Raw genomic sequence first — 18,621 nt, 5'->3', positions numbered from 1 at the left:
CTTGTTTAACATTCACTGGGGATCTTCCTAAAAAGTCAGTTTGTCTCCTTCCAGTTCTGTGGACTGGCTGAGCATCACTGCACAGTCGGCTCAGCTTTTATTTCAGTGCGTGAGGAGCATTGTCCTGTGAAAGAAAACCTTCTGGTTTTGGCTTAATGGCAGACTGTGTCACTGTAATTTGATTTTAAATTATCTACTGACGAGCCTTTCACAAGTGAATCCAACACACATGCATCTTCTCCATAACAAATTTGACTGTCTGGAGAAACAAAGGTTGATAATTAAGCTCACAGCAGTTTATCAGGACGGAGCCTAGGCATGGCCTAAAACCTCAACCAGTTAGTGCTTTAATTTCTGGATAGTTACCAAAAGCAAACCTTCTACTTGGTGCAGCTTGCCTATTCTGGATCATCTGGCTCTTTGAGTCCTGGGGAGGCTGCTGGTCTCTGCTGCAGCACCTCGATGCATGAGGGAGGAATGCCAAATGAGCAGACACCACTCGAGGGTAACCAGTCGTGCCAAGTCAAATCCATAATTCAGCGAAATAATGGTTAAATCTGGGAGATTCTATTTCTCTCCAGCAAATGCATGAAATCCCAGCACCTTTTGTACTTTGAAATACCATTAATTAAGATTTATCAGATGTAAAATGCAATGCTATCTACTTTGCATAGCATGCCTTAAGCATCATATCGCTATTCCTTTTTAAGCACACACTACAGACAAGCAGACTGAGGCAGGTGATTCCAAGTGTCATCAACAGCAAACGCCCCTCAGCTGGAGGCCAGCTTTTAAAACCCGTCCAGGCTTTGAACTGGCCTGGCCCTGGTGCAAGGTGAGGCCGGTTAGCAGGAGCTCAGCAGCAACCACCTTGCCCATAGCTGCTAATACAGACATGTGGCTTTAGAAACAAACATAACCATGCAGTGATTTTTTTTCTGATGCACCTTTGCTCCAGAATCACATGGGAGTTTGGAAAGTGCCTGTGCTCATCTCTCTCCACTAAGACCTGCTGTTGTGCTAGTGCTCAGTCATCCATAAGGAGGGTGCCAGGGCAGGTGAGCCACACTGTGCCTGGGAAGTATGGGCACCCTTGCTCCACACTGCTGGGGCACTGATCCCCAGCTGCACTTCCTCTGTCACTGAGAGGCAAACCGGTTTGAAGACCCGCTGGAGCACAGTGGGAGGTAAGTCCAACATGTTTGACAGCACTGGTACCTTGAGACCACCATAGCTTCCCAGTGTTTTGTCTCCAAGGCTGCAGCCTCTGGATAACTTCCACCCCAAATGTATGTCATGTTTCCTTACAGTGAAAGCAAAATATTTACACTAAGGCAGGGTCACCCGCTGGCCACTCCTCTATGGCAAGCTGAAAGCTGCTGTGATTCTGTAAACTGAGGGGTGTGAGGGCAGGGGGGATTAGTGCAGGGCTCCAAAATAAAGGATGTGGCTGCTGCTGGGAATGGTGGGCACCAGGGAGGTGGGTGCTGGATGTGTGTTCTCGTGGTGGGACAAGGATGGGAAGGCAGTGGGGCTCATGGGTGCCTGGCCTGGCTGGGAGCTCAGAGGGAGTGGGCTGATGTGGTGATGGTGCAGCAGAGCCAGTAACAGGGCAAGGCAAGGCAGATTTGTAGAGTCCAAACAGACCTATCTGGTGTCCCCCACAGCCACCCTTCCCACCAGTCCCCACACAGCCCCAGCACGGTCACACCAGCTTCCCTTCTTTACCTGCCTTCAAGGAGCTGTTGGAAATACTCCTGTTCTGCAGGAGTGTTTTGAGCACTGTTAAACTATCCTGGAAGTTGCTGGACTACACTCACCCTATGAAAATGCACTGAATTCAGTGACTTAAACCTGTAAGCTTCAACCACAGGACTCACAGCCCCTATATTCCCAGACACTCAGGAGAAAGTGTGGTAGGTTCCCACTGTAGTAACTTGCACACATAAGTTCCTGAGATGGCTCTTCTCACCTCCTCACAGCCTGAATCTCTCCCACATGCTGCCATAATTTTCTTCTTTGTCCCGTATTGCATTGCTGGTCAACATGCAAAACTTCTGCTGCATACTGCAACGCATGCTAGGAGTTGCCGGATAAACTGGCTGGCAACCCCTGGCCACCTGTCCATCAGATACCACCTCTTCCTCCTCAGCTCCTGCTGTCCCACTCCCATCCACCCGTTTGCAAAGTGGTGACCCCTGGCTGGGTTTCACGTGTGACTGTGGTGGGTGGACACTGGAAAGGCTCCATCAGGTGGTAAGCAAAACTGTGCTTGCTTTGTATGCCTTGAACGCACTGCGGGGCATGAGGACACTGAGCCTGCCAGTGCCTGGGCTGCTTGAGAAAGCCCTCACTCCCCTTCTAAGATAGATGGGAATATCATGCATGAGCCACAGTGGAGATGGAAGTGGTTCCATCTCCAGCCCTTCTGATCAAACCAGCCCGTGAGGAGCAGCAGGTGGGTTTGAATGTTCCCACAGCCTCTTCTGCTTTTGCTCTGTCCCTGCCACCCTCCCAGCAAGGTTCTTGTGAAAGCCTGTGGAGTAACCAAAATATTATCAGGATGTTCCAGTTATTCTTGGCTGTCCAAGGGGGAGGTAACTGCACTTTCTGCATCCAATAATCTTCCGTTGGCTTTTCTCATAATGATTAGCCAGTGTCAGTATCTGAGATGTCAGTATAGGGCCAGAGCTGAAAAGGTGGCATTTGGCCACTTTCTGCCACTTGGGACATACGGTTTTCCCCAGCTTTGCAGAGAAGTTGCTTTATGCTGATTACTAAGCTATTAGGTATGCAAGGCATAACTATAGCAAAAGGGGATTTCTGTGTGGGAGGAACAGTATGATTCAGATTGTCTCATCAGCCTTGCGAAACAAAATGTCCAGTCAACAGAATGCACTTTTGCAATATAGCCACTCATTTCTCTGCCTTTATTTTGTACACTTAGCCATAACCCCGGCGCACTGGGACCTGGGAATCAGCCTAGCAAGCTGCTGGAGGATTGGTCAAGGAAAGGGGAGTTTAAGGAAGCACCGAGTAATAATGTTTTCCTCACTTGGAGAAATGCGTGGAGCATGGGGAGGGGAAACAGGGAGCAAAAACTCTCCTCAAGCACCTGATTACCACCTCTTGTAACAGCTCCTTGAGACAGCTGGCATGGGAAAGTGGTAACAGGAATGCTATCCCAGCTTTGGAAACTCTCCTGCTTCACAATCAACCCAGTATCTGGAGCACAAACACGTGGCTGAATATTGCTCACACAAGCACCTACTGCACTGCACTGGTGGTTTAAAGGTGTTCATTAATGCAGCTGAGGTAAGAAGTTGGCCATTGCTGGATGACTGTTTTATAGCAGCCATCAGGAATGTACCACCCTGAGCTTTTCTGGGGTTGCAAAGGAGGATGGTAAGGGTAGAGGAAAAGCACTGTTTTCATTAAAAGATAATCTAAGTTGAGGATCTACTCGAGAGTGCCAACTATCTTACAGGTAAAAATACTTCTTGGAACACTGTACTTATGCACTAAAACCAAAATCCTATCAGGATCCTTTTCCTCCCCAGAAAACTCAAATTTAAGGTAAAATGAAAGAATTCCTGATGTTTTAAGGTATGGAAGCTCACAGTGTAGATACCAGCCTGCCCTTCCCAATGATGCCCCTGAGAAAAATCCCAGCCATCCATAGCAGACAGTTCCACCTTCTCAGGGACCACAAAAAGCAGAATGCCTTAATCTCACTCACATGGGGACTGGGCCAACTCCAGCCCTCACTGTGAGTATATGAGTGAATTGTTTTAGCACGTTCCTGACAAGACAAATGGCACACAGGAGGCAAATGCTCTTCACTCTTCTTAAAGGCTGGCTTGGAAAGCTAGAAGTTGCACACTGCTTGCGTGGTGTGCCAGCCTTGTATCCAAGTATCATTAAACGCAGAGCTAGTATGAGTCTTTGCATATTTTCCTAGGCTTCACGCATTCTTTCAAGTGTGTTACTAACGTAGGAATTGCACTACTGTGGATATGTTTTTGTGAAGCCAGCTATAAGGCAGCGTGTGTGTGTTGTGTTTTCAGTACTTTAGCCACCCTGAAGAAAGAAGGGAAGAGGGCAGGCTGCAGCTTGCTTTCTTAATAACATGCAGAACCTTTAAAGCTCAGGTTACGGTAAGTATTTTGGCTCTAGGCTTTAGCTATGAAGCAAATAGCCCAAAGACTCTCCCTAGAACTGTAATGGCAAACTCAGATAACGTCAGAAGTGCAATGATGGGGGGCAGCTGTGCCAAAAGAACATGCCGACTACAGGATACTAAAAATTAAGCTTTTTAAGTAACAGATTTAAAGATCTCTTAGCTCAAAAGCAGTGTCCCCAGCAGGCATCGCCTCACCTCCTCGTGGAAGCACCTTGAGGCTGAGATTTACCCCATTCCTTCTGTTACAGAGCACGGGTTCTGCCTGATCATGGCTTTTGTGCTGTCCTCTCACATGCTGGCTTTGCGTGACAGGCTGGCTCTAGTGTGAGCTGGGCCTTTGGCAAGTCTTCTGCCAACCCCTGCAGCCCAAGGGAATGCTTTATGGAAGACCACACTGACCAGTTGTGGGGTCTGACCTGGCAGGGTATCAGAAAGCCCTTGTAATGTCTTAGCAGAGGGACTGAACTCTTGCAAGAGACCATGAGAAAACGTAACTCCCAAGGAAACAAGCGCATACAATACATGACAAACCCCAAAACACAAGTCTGAAGGTGTCAAGGGTTTTCCTACTGAGTTCCATAAGGGAGTGCAATTAGGCCTTATATAGCCTATCTTTGGCCATGCTGCAAGTGATTTAATGGGGCAATATCCAGTAAACAGAGAAATTAAATTATGCCAGGATGAGGAGGCCATCCTTTTCAGAGCCCCTAAACTGCCCTCCAACTGGCAGCACTTCCGTTTTCCAGATCTATATGCAACGTGATGGTTCAGGGCCTTCCTAGAAATGAAAAGGCCTATTCTTCCTCACCTTCCTCTTTCAGTGAAAACATATATGATGAGAAACCACATGCACACACACGTGGGCTGGTGTGAGCCCCAGTGTGGGCACAGATGGTGTGCCTGAATGAATGGACACACAGAGGTCTCTGTGTAGGTAAGAATGTTTACCGTGTGCGGTGCTGGGAAGAGCATGCATGATTCCAGCTAAAACCCACAAGGTTGGCTCTAAGATGTTATAATGTAAAGATCCCTTCTCATGTGTCAGAGCCTTAAAGTTCTGTGCCGTTGGGATGGTGTCACCTGGAGTTCAAAGATGAGAGAGGCTGCAGGTAGGAAGCAATTTCTGAATCAATTTGTGCAGTGGATTTCTGCGAATATGACTCAGATGCAGCAGCCAAGGCCTTCAGATCCCAGTGAGTCCTTTTTTCATCTGATTTTCTAATTAATGCCTGTTTTACAGAGCAGTAAACAAATCAACACCTTGCCCTAGCAGGGCATGTGCCCCAGGTCCCTGTTTTGCCCAAGGCAAAAATGTCTTCACTGCAGTTTCAGGTAGGCAGATTCAATCCTGGAAGTATCTGGCACTTTACGTTAAACTACGTACTGGCCACAGGGGTCAACATGTTAAGATCAGCTTCAGCAGAGCTCTATTGTCTCAGGGCTGTCTGTTTGGAGCATGCCTGCAGGAATTATACAAAGGATCATGTGGGCCATTTCCCCCACGTGAAAGAAATGCAGACCAGGCTAGGGAAGCTGCATATGAAACAGAAACTAAGGGCATACCGGAAAATAGCATAGCAGATGCTTAAGCTAACTTCACCTTTAATATTCTGCAGTTGTTTAAGGAGACAGCAGCAGGAGCTTTGCCATTGATATGAGCGAAACGTTATTTTAAAACATTTGTATGAGGAAAAAAACGTATTTTTGAAGACATTGTCTGAAGAAATCAGTTCATTTAATTTCTGATCCAGCAGAATTCCATCATATTTTGCTTCAGGTGTCATCTTTTCTCCTTTACTATTCCCACTCAAGGATGATACATTTTTTGATGGGCAAGTAGTACACTTTTTCACTCTCTGTTGGCATCTCTAAGATCTCCCATTCCAGACTTACTATCATGGTGATTTCTAGCGCAAGCAAAATCAACAGCTTCCTCTCTTTTCTTTCTTTCTGGTCTAAGGCATTCTAGAAAGCCCTGGTGGCCAGCCCCTTGCTGGCGCCCAAAAGGGCTTGCCTCTTTTTCTTGTTGTTAGCTCTGTCCAAGGATTTTTGCCTGCGCTCCGCTATGTGTAAGTCAGTAATTCTCGGTTCTTCCCAATCACTTTGTCCCCTCTGCTCCTGTGATTTACAGAAAGTTGGAAGGCTGCAGGTGGAGGCAAGATCCTCCCCAGCTTTCCCTTTGGCAGGTTTTGCTGCCTTTGAGGACATTGCTGGTCTTTGTAAGGGTGGACACTCAGAGAAGGGCTGAAACGGGTGTTCTCCAACCTTGACCTGGATGGGAAATACGATTCTGTCAGAGGTTTCTTTTCACAAGACTGTATGCCTAGTTTTTGCTCAGGTTTCTTGCAGCTGGATGGTTCATGCACACTTATGAATTGTTGGTTATAGATAAACCCCTATGCTTTCTGAAGCTTAGGTGACTTTTACTGTTTAACTCCCCTTCTGAACAACTTAGCAGTGGAAAAAAAGCCCAACAACCCACAAATCCATGCCACTTTGGGCACCTTTGCTCTTACGATTGACCCCTTCCCTCTACTGCTGGGTTAAGACCACTGCGAGTGGGAATTCCTTCTCCTAAATTAATTAACTCTGTATTGTTATTGCCTTTGATGTACTGCCATAGGAACAGGAGCAGGCACTGGAAAACTTCCATTTGTGTATATTTCTTACGCAAACAGCTCTGGACAGAATATTAAAGGGATCGTTTAGAAGATGGTGGACAGAAACAGTCCCCTCCCAGAGCTGATGCTCACTATGGAAACTGCATGGAATGGTTACAGACCTCTAGTGGCTCGGTTTATATAGCTCTTCTGGCCCCCTAACTGCTGACCAGCACAGTATTTTGGTAAACTATATAGAGATTTCCCATGAGGATTACAACACGGTGTCATTTCATCTTGTCTGCATTTCCCATCCCGTTGTCTGTTTATTTTCCTCTGTCCCACATTGCTGAGAGATTTCACAATTGGAAGCCTGCTATAAATTGTGACACAGAGTTAAAGGACTTCAGTGTTTGCTCTCTGCTATGGCTTTTTTTTTTCCAAGGCACATAGGGTTAGCCACCTCTTTAAAATGTCTTTTTTCTTTTCTATTTATATACTGATGTTTGTAAAAGCTGCCTTTAGAAACTTAAGAATTTAAGAGAAAGAGTATTTCTGTCCTTCCTGCCTGTATTCTTTTCCACTTATCTTCCACTGAATTCCTAGAGAAACACACATTTTTGGAAGTGCTTGCAGCAAATGCTCTTTAGCAAGCTCTGTCCCTAATGGCTCATGGGGACTCCAAATAAAAAACAACTGCTCACATTTCTATTCCCTAGCGTGTGAGCAACTGTGGCAGCTATAGCACTGCTAGTGCCAGCCTGTCACTGGTGCCAGGGCTGCGGGCTGAGCTGGCCTCTGCTTCCCACCAAAATGGAAGCAAGAAGTCTTGAATTATATAGAGGAGGACATCCAGCTCTGCTTGGCTCTGTAGGAGGCTGCAATCAGCAGGCAATCCTTGTAATAGTCACAGTGACAGAGTTTCAGTATCACAGGCTGTCTTACCCTGATCAATGCTTTCAAGGTTAGTGTCACATATCATCATCACATAAGGACTAGAGATATTTAAATGCAAGATAACACACGCAGGACTATAATCTCATAATCCTAGGATGTCCCAGTCTTTGGTGACTTTATCTGCCACTGCAACCTTTTTCCTTAGAACCAGAAAGCAGCGCGCACAGCTCCTGCAGGAGTGCTCTTGGCTTTCCCTTGCAAATGAGAGCATTATAAACCACAAAAATGGAGCACTTGCAATGCTCCACCACATTGGTCTTGGTTCCTCCAGCAGCCAGGAGAGAATCAGGGATTTTTATGGCTGAAAAGGGTCTCAGAAGATCCCTTAGTCTGGACTCATGTCCCAAGGCAGCATCGTTATACTTACATTACTCTTGGCAAATGTTTGTCTAACCTCTTCCTAAACATAGGATGGTGATTCCACACCCTCCTCAGATACTTCTGTGTGTCATTAGCCTTACTGCTTCCTGCTTTCTAACACCCAACCTCAGCCTCCTTTTTTGTAATTTAAGCTTATTACTTGTCCTCTCCATCATGGATATGGAGAACAATTATACCCTTTTTTTCCTGGCCACCTTTCACATATTTGACAGGGGTAACCCTATCTCCCTCATTCTCTGTGGACATAGTCCGTTAAATAAGTAAGGAAGGAGTGGTTTTCATGGCATCAGTCTATTTTCAGATATAGAATCATAGAATGGTTTGGGTTGGAAGGGACCTTAAGATCATATCATGATATTCTCTATTCCATTATACAAGCTGGTCATAACCCCCTTAAATCATAGAATCATAGAATCGTTAGAGTTGGAAAGGACCTTAAGATCATCTAGTTCCAGGCCCCCTGCCATGGGCAGGGACACCCTACGCTAAATCATATCATCCAAGGCCTTGTCCAACCTGGCCTTGAACACTGCCAGGGATGGAGCATTCACAACCTCCCTGGGCAACCCATTCCAGTGCCTCAACACCCTAACAGGAAAGAATTTCCTCCTTATATCCAACCTAAACTTCCCCTGTTTAAGTTTTAACCCATTACCCCTTGTCCTATCACTACAGTCCCTAATGAAGAGTCCATCCCCAGCAACCCTGTAGGCCCCCTTCAGATACTGGAAGGCTGCTATGAGGTCTCCACGCAGCCTTCCCTTCTCCAGGCTGAACAGTCCCAACTTCCTCAGCCTGTCTTCATACGGGAGGTGCTCCAGTCCCCTGATCATCCTCGTGGCCCTCCTCTGGACTTGTTCCAACAGTTCCATGTCCTTTTTATGTTGAGGACACCAGAACTGCACACAATACTCCAAGTGAGGTCTCACGAGAGCAGAGTAGAGGGGCAGGATCACCTCCTTCGACCTGCTGGTCATGCTCCTTTTAGTGCAGCCCAGGATACGGTTGGTTTCTGGGCTGCAAGCGCACATTGAAGCCGGCTCATGTTCATTTTCTCATCGACCAGCACCCCCAAGTCCTTCTCCGCAGGGCTGCTCTGAATCTCTTCTCTGCCCAACCTGTAGCTGTGCCTGGGATTGCTCCGACCCAGGTGTAGGACCTTGCACTTGTCATGGTTAAACTTCATGAGGTTGGCATCAGCCCACCTCACAAGTGTGTTGAGGTCCCTCTGGATGGCATTCCTTCCTTCCAGCATATCAACCGAACCACACAGCTTGGTGTCATCGGCAAACTTGCTGAGGGCGCACTCAATCCCACTGTCCATGTCACCAACAAAGATGTTGAACAAGATCAGTCCTAACACCGATCCCTGAGGGACGCCACTCGTTACTGGTCTCCAGCTGCACATTGAGCCATTGACCACAACTCTTTGCGTGTGGCCATCCAGCCAGTTCTTTATCCACCGAGTGGTCCATCCATCAAATTGATGTCTCTTCAATTTAGAGACAAGGATGTCGTGTGGGACAGTGTCAAACGCTTTGCACAAGTCCAGGTAGATGACATCAACTGCTCTACCCCTGTCCATCAGTTCCGTAGCCCCATCATAGAAGGCCACCAAATTGGTCAGGCAGGATTTCCCCTTAGTGAAGCCATGCTGGCTGTCACCAAGCACCTTGTTGTTTTTCATGTGCCTTAGCATGCCTTCCAGGAGAATCTGCTCCAAGATTTTGCCAGGCACAGAGGTGAGACTGACTGGTCTGTAATTCCCCAGGTCATCCATTTTCCCCTTCTTGAAAATGGGGGTTATATTTCCCTTTTTCCAGTCATCGGGAACTTCACCTGACTGCCATGATATCTCAAATATGATGGCCAGTGGCTTCGCAACTTCATTCTCCAGCTCCTTCAGGACCCACAGGTGGATTTCATCAGGACCCATGGACTTGTGCACGTTCAGATTTTTAAGATGGTCTCGAACCAGATCCTCTCCTACAGTGGGCGCAAGGTCTTCATTCTCACAGTCCCTGCATCTGCCTTCCAAGACTTGGGTGGTGCAGTCAGAGCCTTTGCCAGTGAAGACCGAAGCAAAGAAGTCATTCAGAACCTCAGCCTTCTCCAAATCAGACTGATCCAAGCAGTGTAGACTCCCAAGCAACTTTTCTTGATCCATCTTTCCCTTTTTTAGCATAACTAATAAGTATTCTCTGTGTGGTTCTCCAATCAGTATTGCATCAGCCTAGACCCGCTCCATCTACTACAGGTTCCCTCAGTTAATTTGCTGAGGAGTATCGTGTTGCAATGTGACGAAAGCCTCACCACCATCAAAATACAGCACTACTATCGCTTCTCCCTTATCAAGGAGTTGTTTTCATTCTGTCATGAAAGGAAATTTGACCCGTTTTCCACAATTTGTTTTTGACAAATCTCTGCTGGCCATTATTCATGTCTTTGTTTTGTTTTAGGTGCTTACCGAAGTTTGTTTGATTGTTCCAGTATTTTTCCAGGAATTGAAGTTAAGCTGAACAATCTGTAATCCCTGGCTCCTCCTTTTTTTCCCTTTTAAAATCAGGAACTACGTCTGCACTTTTCCAGACTTCCAAGTATGATCTCTGGGCTCTGTAACATCCCAGAAGCCAGGTGAGGTGATGCCTAGAGCTTTTGTGGTTAAATAACTGGCTGGAGCAATTACCCTACGGTTACATTCATCTGGCCCAACTGACTTAAACACTATCTGAAGGATCTTCTGATCTAGTCTTTGTTATAGTTTTGTGATCTCCCCCCCCCCGACATTGATTGCATTATTTGTCTGAAGCAATAACATGCACAAAAGGTATGAAACACACTGGGACTCTAGCCATGAACTGTCAATAGCCTTTCTTCCTCACTGGAGTTACCTGGGTCTCCCTCTTGCTGCTAAAGTAGTGATAGGAAAACTACTTCTTACTTTAAAGTCTCTTTCTAATTGGATTCCATTTTGCTGCTTGACCTTTGTGATTTTGTCCTCACTTATCTAGCCCAGCTTCTGCATGCTTTTTTTTCCCTGAGGCTGAGACCAAAGAAGAGCTGATGATTTCTCCAAGTTGATTTACATCTGCCATGAAGATTCTGGGTTTTGGATAGCCAATGCTTGTTGCTGTTCTCTCCAAGGTGCTTTCTACATGATTAAAATTTCTCCCTAGCCGAAGGTTCGGAATGATATGCCTTTAATTACCAAGTAAGTGGCGGTTTACCTTGGTCTACTAAGGGTCAGAAGCCTGACCTTTGTTTCCACCTCATACCAACTTTAAGGCTCCGCCTGGGATCATTCAGTGTCTGCTGGTCAGTTTTGGTTTAACCTTGTGTCCTTATTGTAAGAGATGGGTGCAAATCACAAGGTGTTCTGACCCAGACCTGAACTTTACATAGTCCCAAATGCTAGAAATGTTTACATTCATCTCAAGTTCATCTCAACTGCTCATCAGAAATACACCTTTTCCCATTTGGGTACTTTTTTTGCTGGCTTCCCTCTCAGCTGATCATGAGGGCAGAACAGACCGGGCTGAGGAAGTGGGGAACATGTTTGTGTTTGTGTACATATGAAAAACTCAAAATTCACTAGTCACGTAACCCTCCTAAACTCCTCCCTGCACAGAAACTCCAGCTTACCTTCTGTCGTCACATACCCTTCTCATCAGTAACTCGAGCTCGCTGCTTGAGGAAGCTGAAGCAGCAATGCTGTAAATACAGCACTGTTACACTGCTATAATGGTGCTCTTTCAAAAGAGCAGCATAGGCAGCCAAAAGGGGAAGGAGTTCAGGCAGTCTTTCTGTTGCCCAAGAGGAAGTGAATTTCAGATAGTGCTTCAGTTCCCTTTAATTATGATTCACCATAAATGAACAGCTAAAACATCAGTTGATAGTAAGGCCATACAAGCAGGGACTTCCAGAAGCACAGGCACAAAGGAAAAGGCAGAGAAAGCTGGCCCCTTGCCTAGCTGTGAGTCGCCTTCCTTCCCATTCTGCTGCTTTTGTTTTTAGGGTTCCTGTGCGTTTTGCAGTGTCAGCCAGTTGTCAGACAGGAGAAGACAGCCTTGCATGGGCTTTAGTTAAGCGTGAGACCTCAGGCCCCTCCTAGACCCTAGGCTGGGACATGTTCACTACTGCTAACTGCTGTTAAACCAAAGCAATGACCTAAATTGTAAATCAAGTAACAGAATATGCCGCTGATTAAACTGTGATATATAGGAACTTACACAGTATTTATGGATTGTTAGAGGTTAACACTAGAAGGAGCAAACCATAATGGCTGTCTTGGACTCCTCTAACAGAGTTGTTATCCAACCTTAACACGGCAATTTTCCATGGTAGAAAAAATACTTTCTCTCAGCCTGGGCAAATTGCACCAATGGCACAGTACCTCCTGATCAGCCACTCTTCATGTGACTTCTGGTCTGAATTTGGTGTGCTTTCAGCCTCTGGATCTTGTTTTGTCTTGTCTTACTCCTTCCCCATGTTAATATGCATAAATCATGTGTGACCCATGTGTAAGGAGCCTGATAGCACAGAGGCATGAAATGTATCACATTTAAAAAGTAAGAGAGCATGACAGAGACATTTCCAGCTTTGATAAGGAATCATTGGAGAATACTTGGCAAGAAAGAAGAAAGAAAAACACTATGCTTGGAAAAAGGGAGAGGTGTGTCTTGTTAAGCTGGGAAAGAGATGGAGGGGGCATCAAACTACAGACAAGTTCCTTGACTGTCTTGCACTTTACCACTGTTTAACACCAGGTGCAAAATGGGTAGAAAATGACATTAAACCAGATTGTGGTGTAGGGTAATGGATAATCCGAAGTTTTTCCCTAAGAGTACATCCCACTATCTAAAGCTATATTTATGTGAGGAATGCATTTACTGATTCAGGTTATATTAGCAAAACCAGCGTGTTTGCTAGCATGGCTCAGCCAGGCAAAGTAAGGGGCAACAGTGGCATCCCCCCACCCCACCTTATCTCATCATACCTTTGGCTACAGTCCTGCTGGCAAAAGCTGTGATAGAAAGATTGGAGGAAGGAGAAATGAGAGTGGAGGATGTGCTAGATGCCAAACACCTGATTCCTCTTCAGAGGGAATCCCTCCACAAGAAAAGCATTGTCTTGCAACAGCCTGCAGAAGGGTGGGCTGATACCTGAAAGAGATTAGAACAGTAAAGCTGCACTCAGGCTGAGCTGCCATGTGGAAAATCCATCACTCTCCATGCAGCAAGGGTCCCTATAAGCTCCTATAGCTGGAGGGGAGGGGATATGACTAGAAGTAGGGGGAGAGATTAACAAAAACATATTTGCACATTTAAAGGCTGACCTTATCTTTGGAAATAGCTAACTTCATCCCTTGCAGTAGAATTGAGCAGTCCATGTGCCTCACCTGCACAGCAAGAGGGGAATTTTGGCCAGAGGGAGGTATTAAGGTGGGGAGAAAGACCTCCAGGCAAGGAAGGTTAACATAATTATTTACAATAATGGATTGCTGTTTAATAAGAGCTATGAGGTGGCTTCCCAAAAACAAACGGTCTCCTTTAGGGGCTGTGGAAGAAACTATCAAGTGAAACCAGCAAGAATCTGTGTTCTAGCTGAGGCTGTCAGAGTTTTGCAGGGAAAACTGCTGTTTGCCACCACTGCCCCCTCCCCAGCCCAGAGCTGTGCTGGCCAGCAGGAGCACAGCTGTCCACCCCTTTCTGCCCCCGCAAGAAGAAAAGCTTCATATTGAGGTGAGTGCTCATCTCATGGCTCTCATGAGTAAGAGTATGCGTGGGGCAGGCTCTTACTTCTGCTCTGTGGTACATCATTCATACGGACCCTCAAAATACAGCTCTGACAAGCAATCTGGATAATTCTCAGATTGAAGGAGAGAATGCACTGTCAGTTTCTGCACTCTGCCACTGTCCTTCTTGCCAATGAGGAATTAAACCCTACGCTGGTTTCTTCTGCTGAACGCAGACCTTCTGACAGGCTTCCCTATCAGCCTGCAGCCTCTCGTGTTCTCTAGCTCTTCAAGATATCTGTGCTCACAGAGACATGCTGTGGCAGGACTCCTTGCTCTCCTGAGGCAGCAAACACTGGCCACAGTCAAAGGAAAGGCACTTGCCAGAGATCCCAAGGACAGAACTGTGTGAGGTTTTGCTCGGCAGCAGTTTGTTTCAATGCGCGAATCCCTCTGAATCATATGCTTGCTCTGGTTTTGTAAAAGCTGGTGCAGATCAAACAAAGTAAGCAATACTGTTTCCAAGGCAAACATTCCATGTTTGCATTCAGATTTGACCTCTATTGTCTCCAAGGTGCATGAGTCTTACTTAACTTTTATCTTGCTACTCCTCAGGAGGCTAGATGAGCTGAGAGGACACAGTAATGGGCTATGGGACCTCTCTCACCTGCAGCCTTCATTTCTAAACAGCAGCCTTGGCTGAGGCTCCAGCTTGCTTTACAAATATTTAAAGGGCTGTTTTACACAAACTCTCAGGAAAACAGTTGTACGTTTGTTGCTACCTAACATTTTGCAAGGAAGCGAAGCTGCCACCGCTACTTTGATAAAAGAGTTCGCCATCACGGGGGTGGCAGGAAAAAGGGGGTGAAATAAGACAACTCTTCTCAGCTTGCCTCAATTTAATGAGCTCCTAAAGGAGCCTTATTGTTCACCCTGTGCTTTCCTCCATTGTGAACTTCTCAGCCTCATCAAAAAGAGCTTCTTTTCTTCCTTTTTTTTTTTTTTTTTAACTTTTTTTTCCCTTTAACTCAGGCTCTGTTTGATCAGCCCTTTCCCCTTTTTTTCCGCAATCCCCCACATCACGCTGGAACTGGTACCAGTGGAGCATATCGGCATGCCCTAGCAACACAGAGATTAAGGGAACTACCAGCTCCAGAGGACAGGCTGGTTTGGACTTACTAATTAACTGCAATGAAAGAAGTGAAAGAGAACAGCCCTTTCTTTGGGGTAGAAGAGGCACTAGAGGTGGATGAAGGAGTTCAGCTAAAAGAAAGTCTCCCTCCCCCAAAACACGTCAACATTCAGACCGACCCTTTCCTAATAAGACTTTGTGTACGTATGGAGTTTGTATGGATGGGGAAAGGCTGACAGCAGTCAAAGCCTGATGCAGAAAAACACAAGTCGGACTGAAGTCAAACTGCGGCTGACCCAGCCTCGTGTGCAGTGCTCTCAGATGGCTGGGACCCATGCATCAGGTCCAGATGCTGCATCCAGAAAGGGATGTGCACATGCAGAGGCAGGGCTCCCATGCAGGGAGAAAGGCTAGACCCTTCAGGGGTTTGCAATGAGACATGGGCAGGCCTGTCCCCTTCAATCCTTGGCAACCTCCTGCAGCCCACCTTTACTGACCGTACCCCTGAACATCAGGCCACAGGCTCCCTTCACACCAAACCCTGGTCAGAGCCTGTCTGTTTTTAGTCAGCCGTAGCCTCTGCTGGTAAATCTTTTCTGAATTATGAAATACTTGCAGCGTGTGTCTCTTTCCTCACTGTTTTTTAACCGTTACTTTTTGGGTTGCTGCTTATGGGTGTTTTGCCCTGGGCTGGGCATGGAAGTGAAACTGCTGAAATTCCTGCAAGCAGGGCAGGGTGGCCGGTGTTTCTGTCCCCAGCAGGAAGCACCAGATAAGATGACAGGCAGCAGCTTCTGGTAATTCTCCAGCCCGTTTCACTAATCCATAAAGCCTTACCCAGACTAGGTGAGTTTTTAACAATCTGCAGCTTGGTGGCCTATCCAAACCAAACACGCATCTCCTCGCATGTGCTCCAGTAAGTCAGCTGGGATGGGGTCCTGCTTATGTCCCAGGCAGACAAAAAAGAGGAAGCCTGGCCACAGGGGATGCCCCACTGTGGCGTGGCTGCTGAGTTGGTCTCCAGTGCTGGTGTGTTCCCCATTTCACTCAGCAAATCCTGTATACCCTCCTGCAGAGAGCACCTTCCCAGAGCAGCAAAACCTCCGCGGGGGGAGACAAACCGGAACCCAGAAGCTTCATTTTCCAATCAAACACAAGAAACACCATCCTACCGCTCAGGATCCCCAGCCTTTGCCAATGCCTGCCATGGCCCAAGGGGATGGAGGCACCACATGGGTTTCCACCCTCCTGATGCGCGGTGGCTGAAGCAGGTGGCAAGGCCATGGTGGTGGGATTGTTGCAGGAGGATGGAGCAGGTGAGCGGGTTGATGGTCCCTGCCACTCCCCTGGGAGGTGCCGCGTCCTGTGTTGAGCACAACAAGATGCAATGCAGGGTACAGCATGTTACTAGCCCAGGAAGGGTTAGATGACTAAATAGCTCTTCTTCACCTCTGCTGTTGGCGAGAGATGTACTGTAGTCACTGAAAACTTTCCTGAAACAAATGCCACGAGAAGGGAACTGTGAAATCCTGTGCCTCAGTCTGAAAGATGTTTTTCCCCAAGTAAAGCCATGAAAAAAACGGTACTATCTTACAAAACAGAACCATGCCTTGGCATATTTAGCTTTGGATCTGCTGGTATTAGAGACAAAGTCAGATTTTATTACTTTTTATTTCTCTTAGCCCTGCAGCACCAACACAGACAAGCCATGCAAATTAACTGCACAATCTCTTCTTTCTTGAGCACCAGAAGTGATTTCTATCTTTGTTTTTACTGCATACTGATTCAACCCTAACCTTGCTAACATACCATAGGCCATATAGAGTGTCTTGTAGCTTCATGAAACTTGTGTATTTTATTCTTCGTTCAGGCGTGCTGCTTTCCAGAGTTAATCTCTATGGACTTCAGTTAAATTTGTGTGGCCTGCCGTTGATTTCACCCTCTTAAATTTTGCAGGACCTTGCCATACGTGTTTGTATGTGATTGTTTTTCAGTGCTGTAAAGACCTGTGCTTGAAATCTGCTACTGCCTGCAACGTTCTGGTGCCTGGGAAGGGAGGAAGTGCTCCAGAGCTGCAGGTCCCCAGTGGGAACACAGAAGGGTTAACAGGCTGCTGCCTGCAAAGACTGTTTCATGGGACTCTTCAGATTTTAAATGCTGAGAAGGGACATGAAACAATAATCCCCTAGAGAACATGCTGAATAATTCAAGGTTAGTTAAAAATAAATAAATAAAAAAACCAACTTTAAAATATTTTGCTGTTAACAGTTTAGCCTTTCTTAATATAGCTTGGAGGAGCAGGCTGCTTTCCAAAAGGCCTTGTTATGGTATTTAATGAACCCTAGGGACCATTACACTATAAATATGCATCATATTTGTACAGATGCATTGGGCAACGTGTTGCAATGCTAGGGTTAAAAGTCATTTCCACAGATTCCCAACCAAGATAAACTCATCCACACCCCCGAGGTGAGTAGTATTTAAACCTGTGTTTGTATAAAGAAGGCAGTCAGGCTTTCCAGCACCTGGAAAATGGGCAGGCTTATCTCTTGGTTATCTCTCACGTTCCGCTTTTATGTGTAAATTTGTCTCCTGGAGCAGTAATCGGTTGTCAGTGTCCTCTCTGTCTCAGGGCCCCTCACTGAAGGCCAGCATCTCCTCCACCTGCAGGCAGCAGCAGCAGCCATCTCACCATGCCTCCGGAGGGAATGCTTTAGGTTGGTCCCCCCCAAACCACCAGGACCCACCAGCCAGAGCTGGACAAAAGCTCTTTCCAGATGACATATGCATAGATGATTAAGACCCATTTTAAACTGCTGCTTGGCTTAACTAAACTAATACCCAGGTAATGGAATATTCTAATAGAACCTGAATTAAGGCAGGATATTTTTAACTCATACATGTGTGTATAAACACACACACACCCACGGAAATATAGCTGGGGTGACTCTGTTGCGTTTTCTGAGAAGACTGTGGGTTGAGACCAAATACGGAAAACATTACCCAGAAAGTGCTGAAGAAAGAAGGAACAAAAAACCCCTACACCTCACACGCAGTAGAAGTAGGTGCTGCATCCGTCACACGCACACAAACAGGAACAGCCTCTGTGGTCATGCCTTGGAGAGGGTGCTGGAGAGAAACACATTACCTCACAAGTGGGATTTCAGACAAGAGCCCCAAAACCTCTCATCAATCTGCTACAACAGATGGAGGCAAAATATCTAACTGTTATGGGCCAGCACACCAGGGCAACGAACAACCCTGCAGAGGGAAAGCTCGGGTTTAACATTGCAAGTGCTCAGGCCACCTCGTTTAAAAGCTATATGGTGCAGTATAACAGCTACAAACTTCAGACTGCTTTTTCTCCCGGCAGAACAAGCTGCTTCTTGCTTCCATCTTCTCCCATTTCCGCATAGCCCACAGGCAAACCGGAGTGCCTTTGCTTCAGAAAGCAGAGCATTCCTTTTCAGCATCAAAGGGGCATGGAGAGCGTGTGGCGATCGCTTCACACACACACTGAGGCACATTTTTTGCTAGAGGCTTCCAGAGCTGCCTGTGCGGCTACTTGCCCCTGCCTGTTCAGCTCATCAGCACACAGAGGTGTGTACGGCCGTTAAACTAACATTACATCACC

The 18,621-nt window shown here is 46.5% G+C and overlaps 1 protein-coding gene and 1 long non-coding RNA gene across 2 annotated transcripts in view; both read left to right on the top strand.

The window, feature by feature from the left end:
- Positions 1–17,443, top strand: part of RAD51B (RAD51 paralog B) — a 458,657-nt gene extending 441,214 nt beyond the window's left edge. Inside the window, exon 11 of the mRNA XM_057420030.1 lies at positions 16,982–17,443. Coding sequence (XP_057276013.1) covers positions 16,982–16,989 — 8 coding nt within the window. The 3' untranslated portion in view covers positions 16,990–17,443. The remainder of the gene's footprint in view (positions 1–16,981) is intronic.
- Positions 13,373–14,857, top strand: LOC130605003 (uncharacterized). Its single transcript, XR_008973586.1, has 3 exons — positions 13,373–13,562; positions 13,675–13,862; positions 13,964–14,857. It is a non-coding gene; the product is annotated as an uncharacterized LOC130605003 (long non-coding RNA).
- Positions 17,444–18,621: the final 1,178 nt, after the last annotated feature.

The sequence above is a fragment of the Pezoporus wallicus genome, unplaced genomic scaffold (genome assembly GCF_028554395.1).
Source record: "Pezoporus wallicus isolate ANWC-B61680 ecotype Strahan unplaced genomic scaffold, APGP_CSIRO_Pwel_v1 contig_5418, whole genome shotgun sequence".
Taxonomy (NCBI): Eukaryota; Metazoa; Chordata; class Aves; order Psittaciformes; family Psittacidae; genus Pezoporus; species Pezoporus wallicus.
Note: the sequence above shows the minus strand (reverse complement) of the source record. Positions and strands in the feature narration are given on the sequence as shown.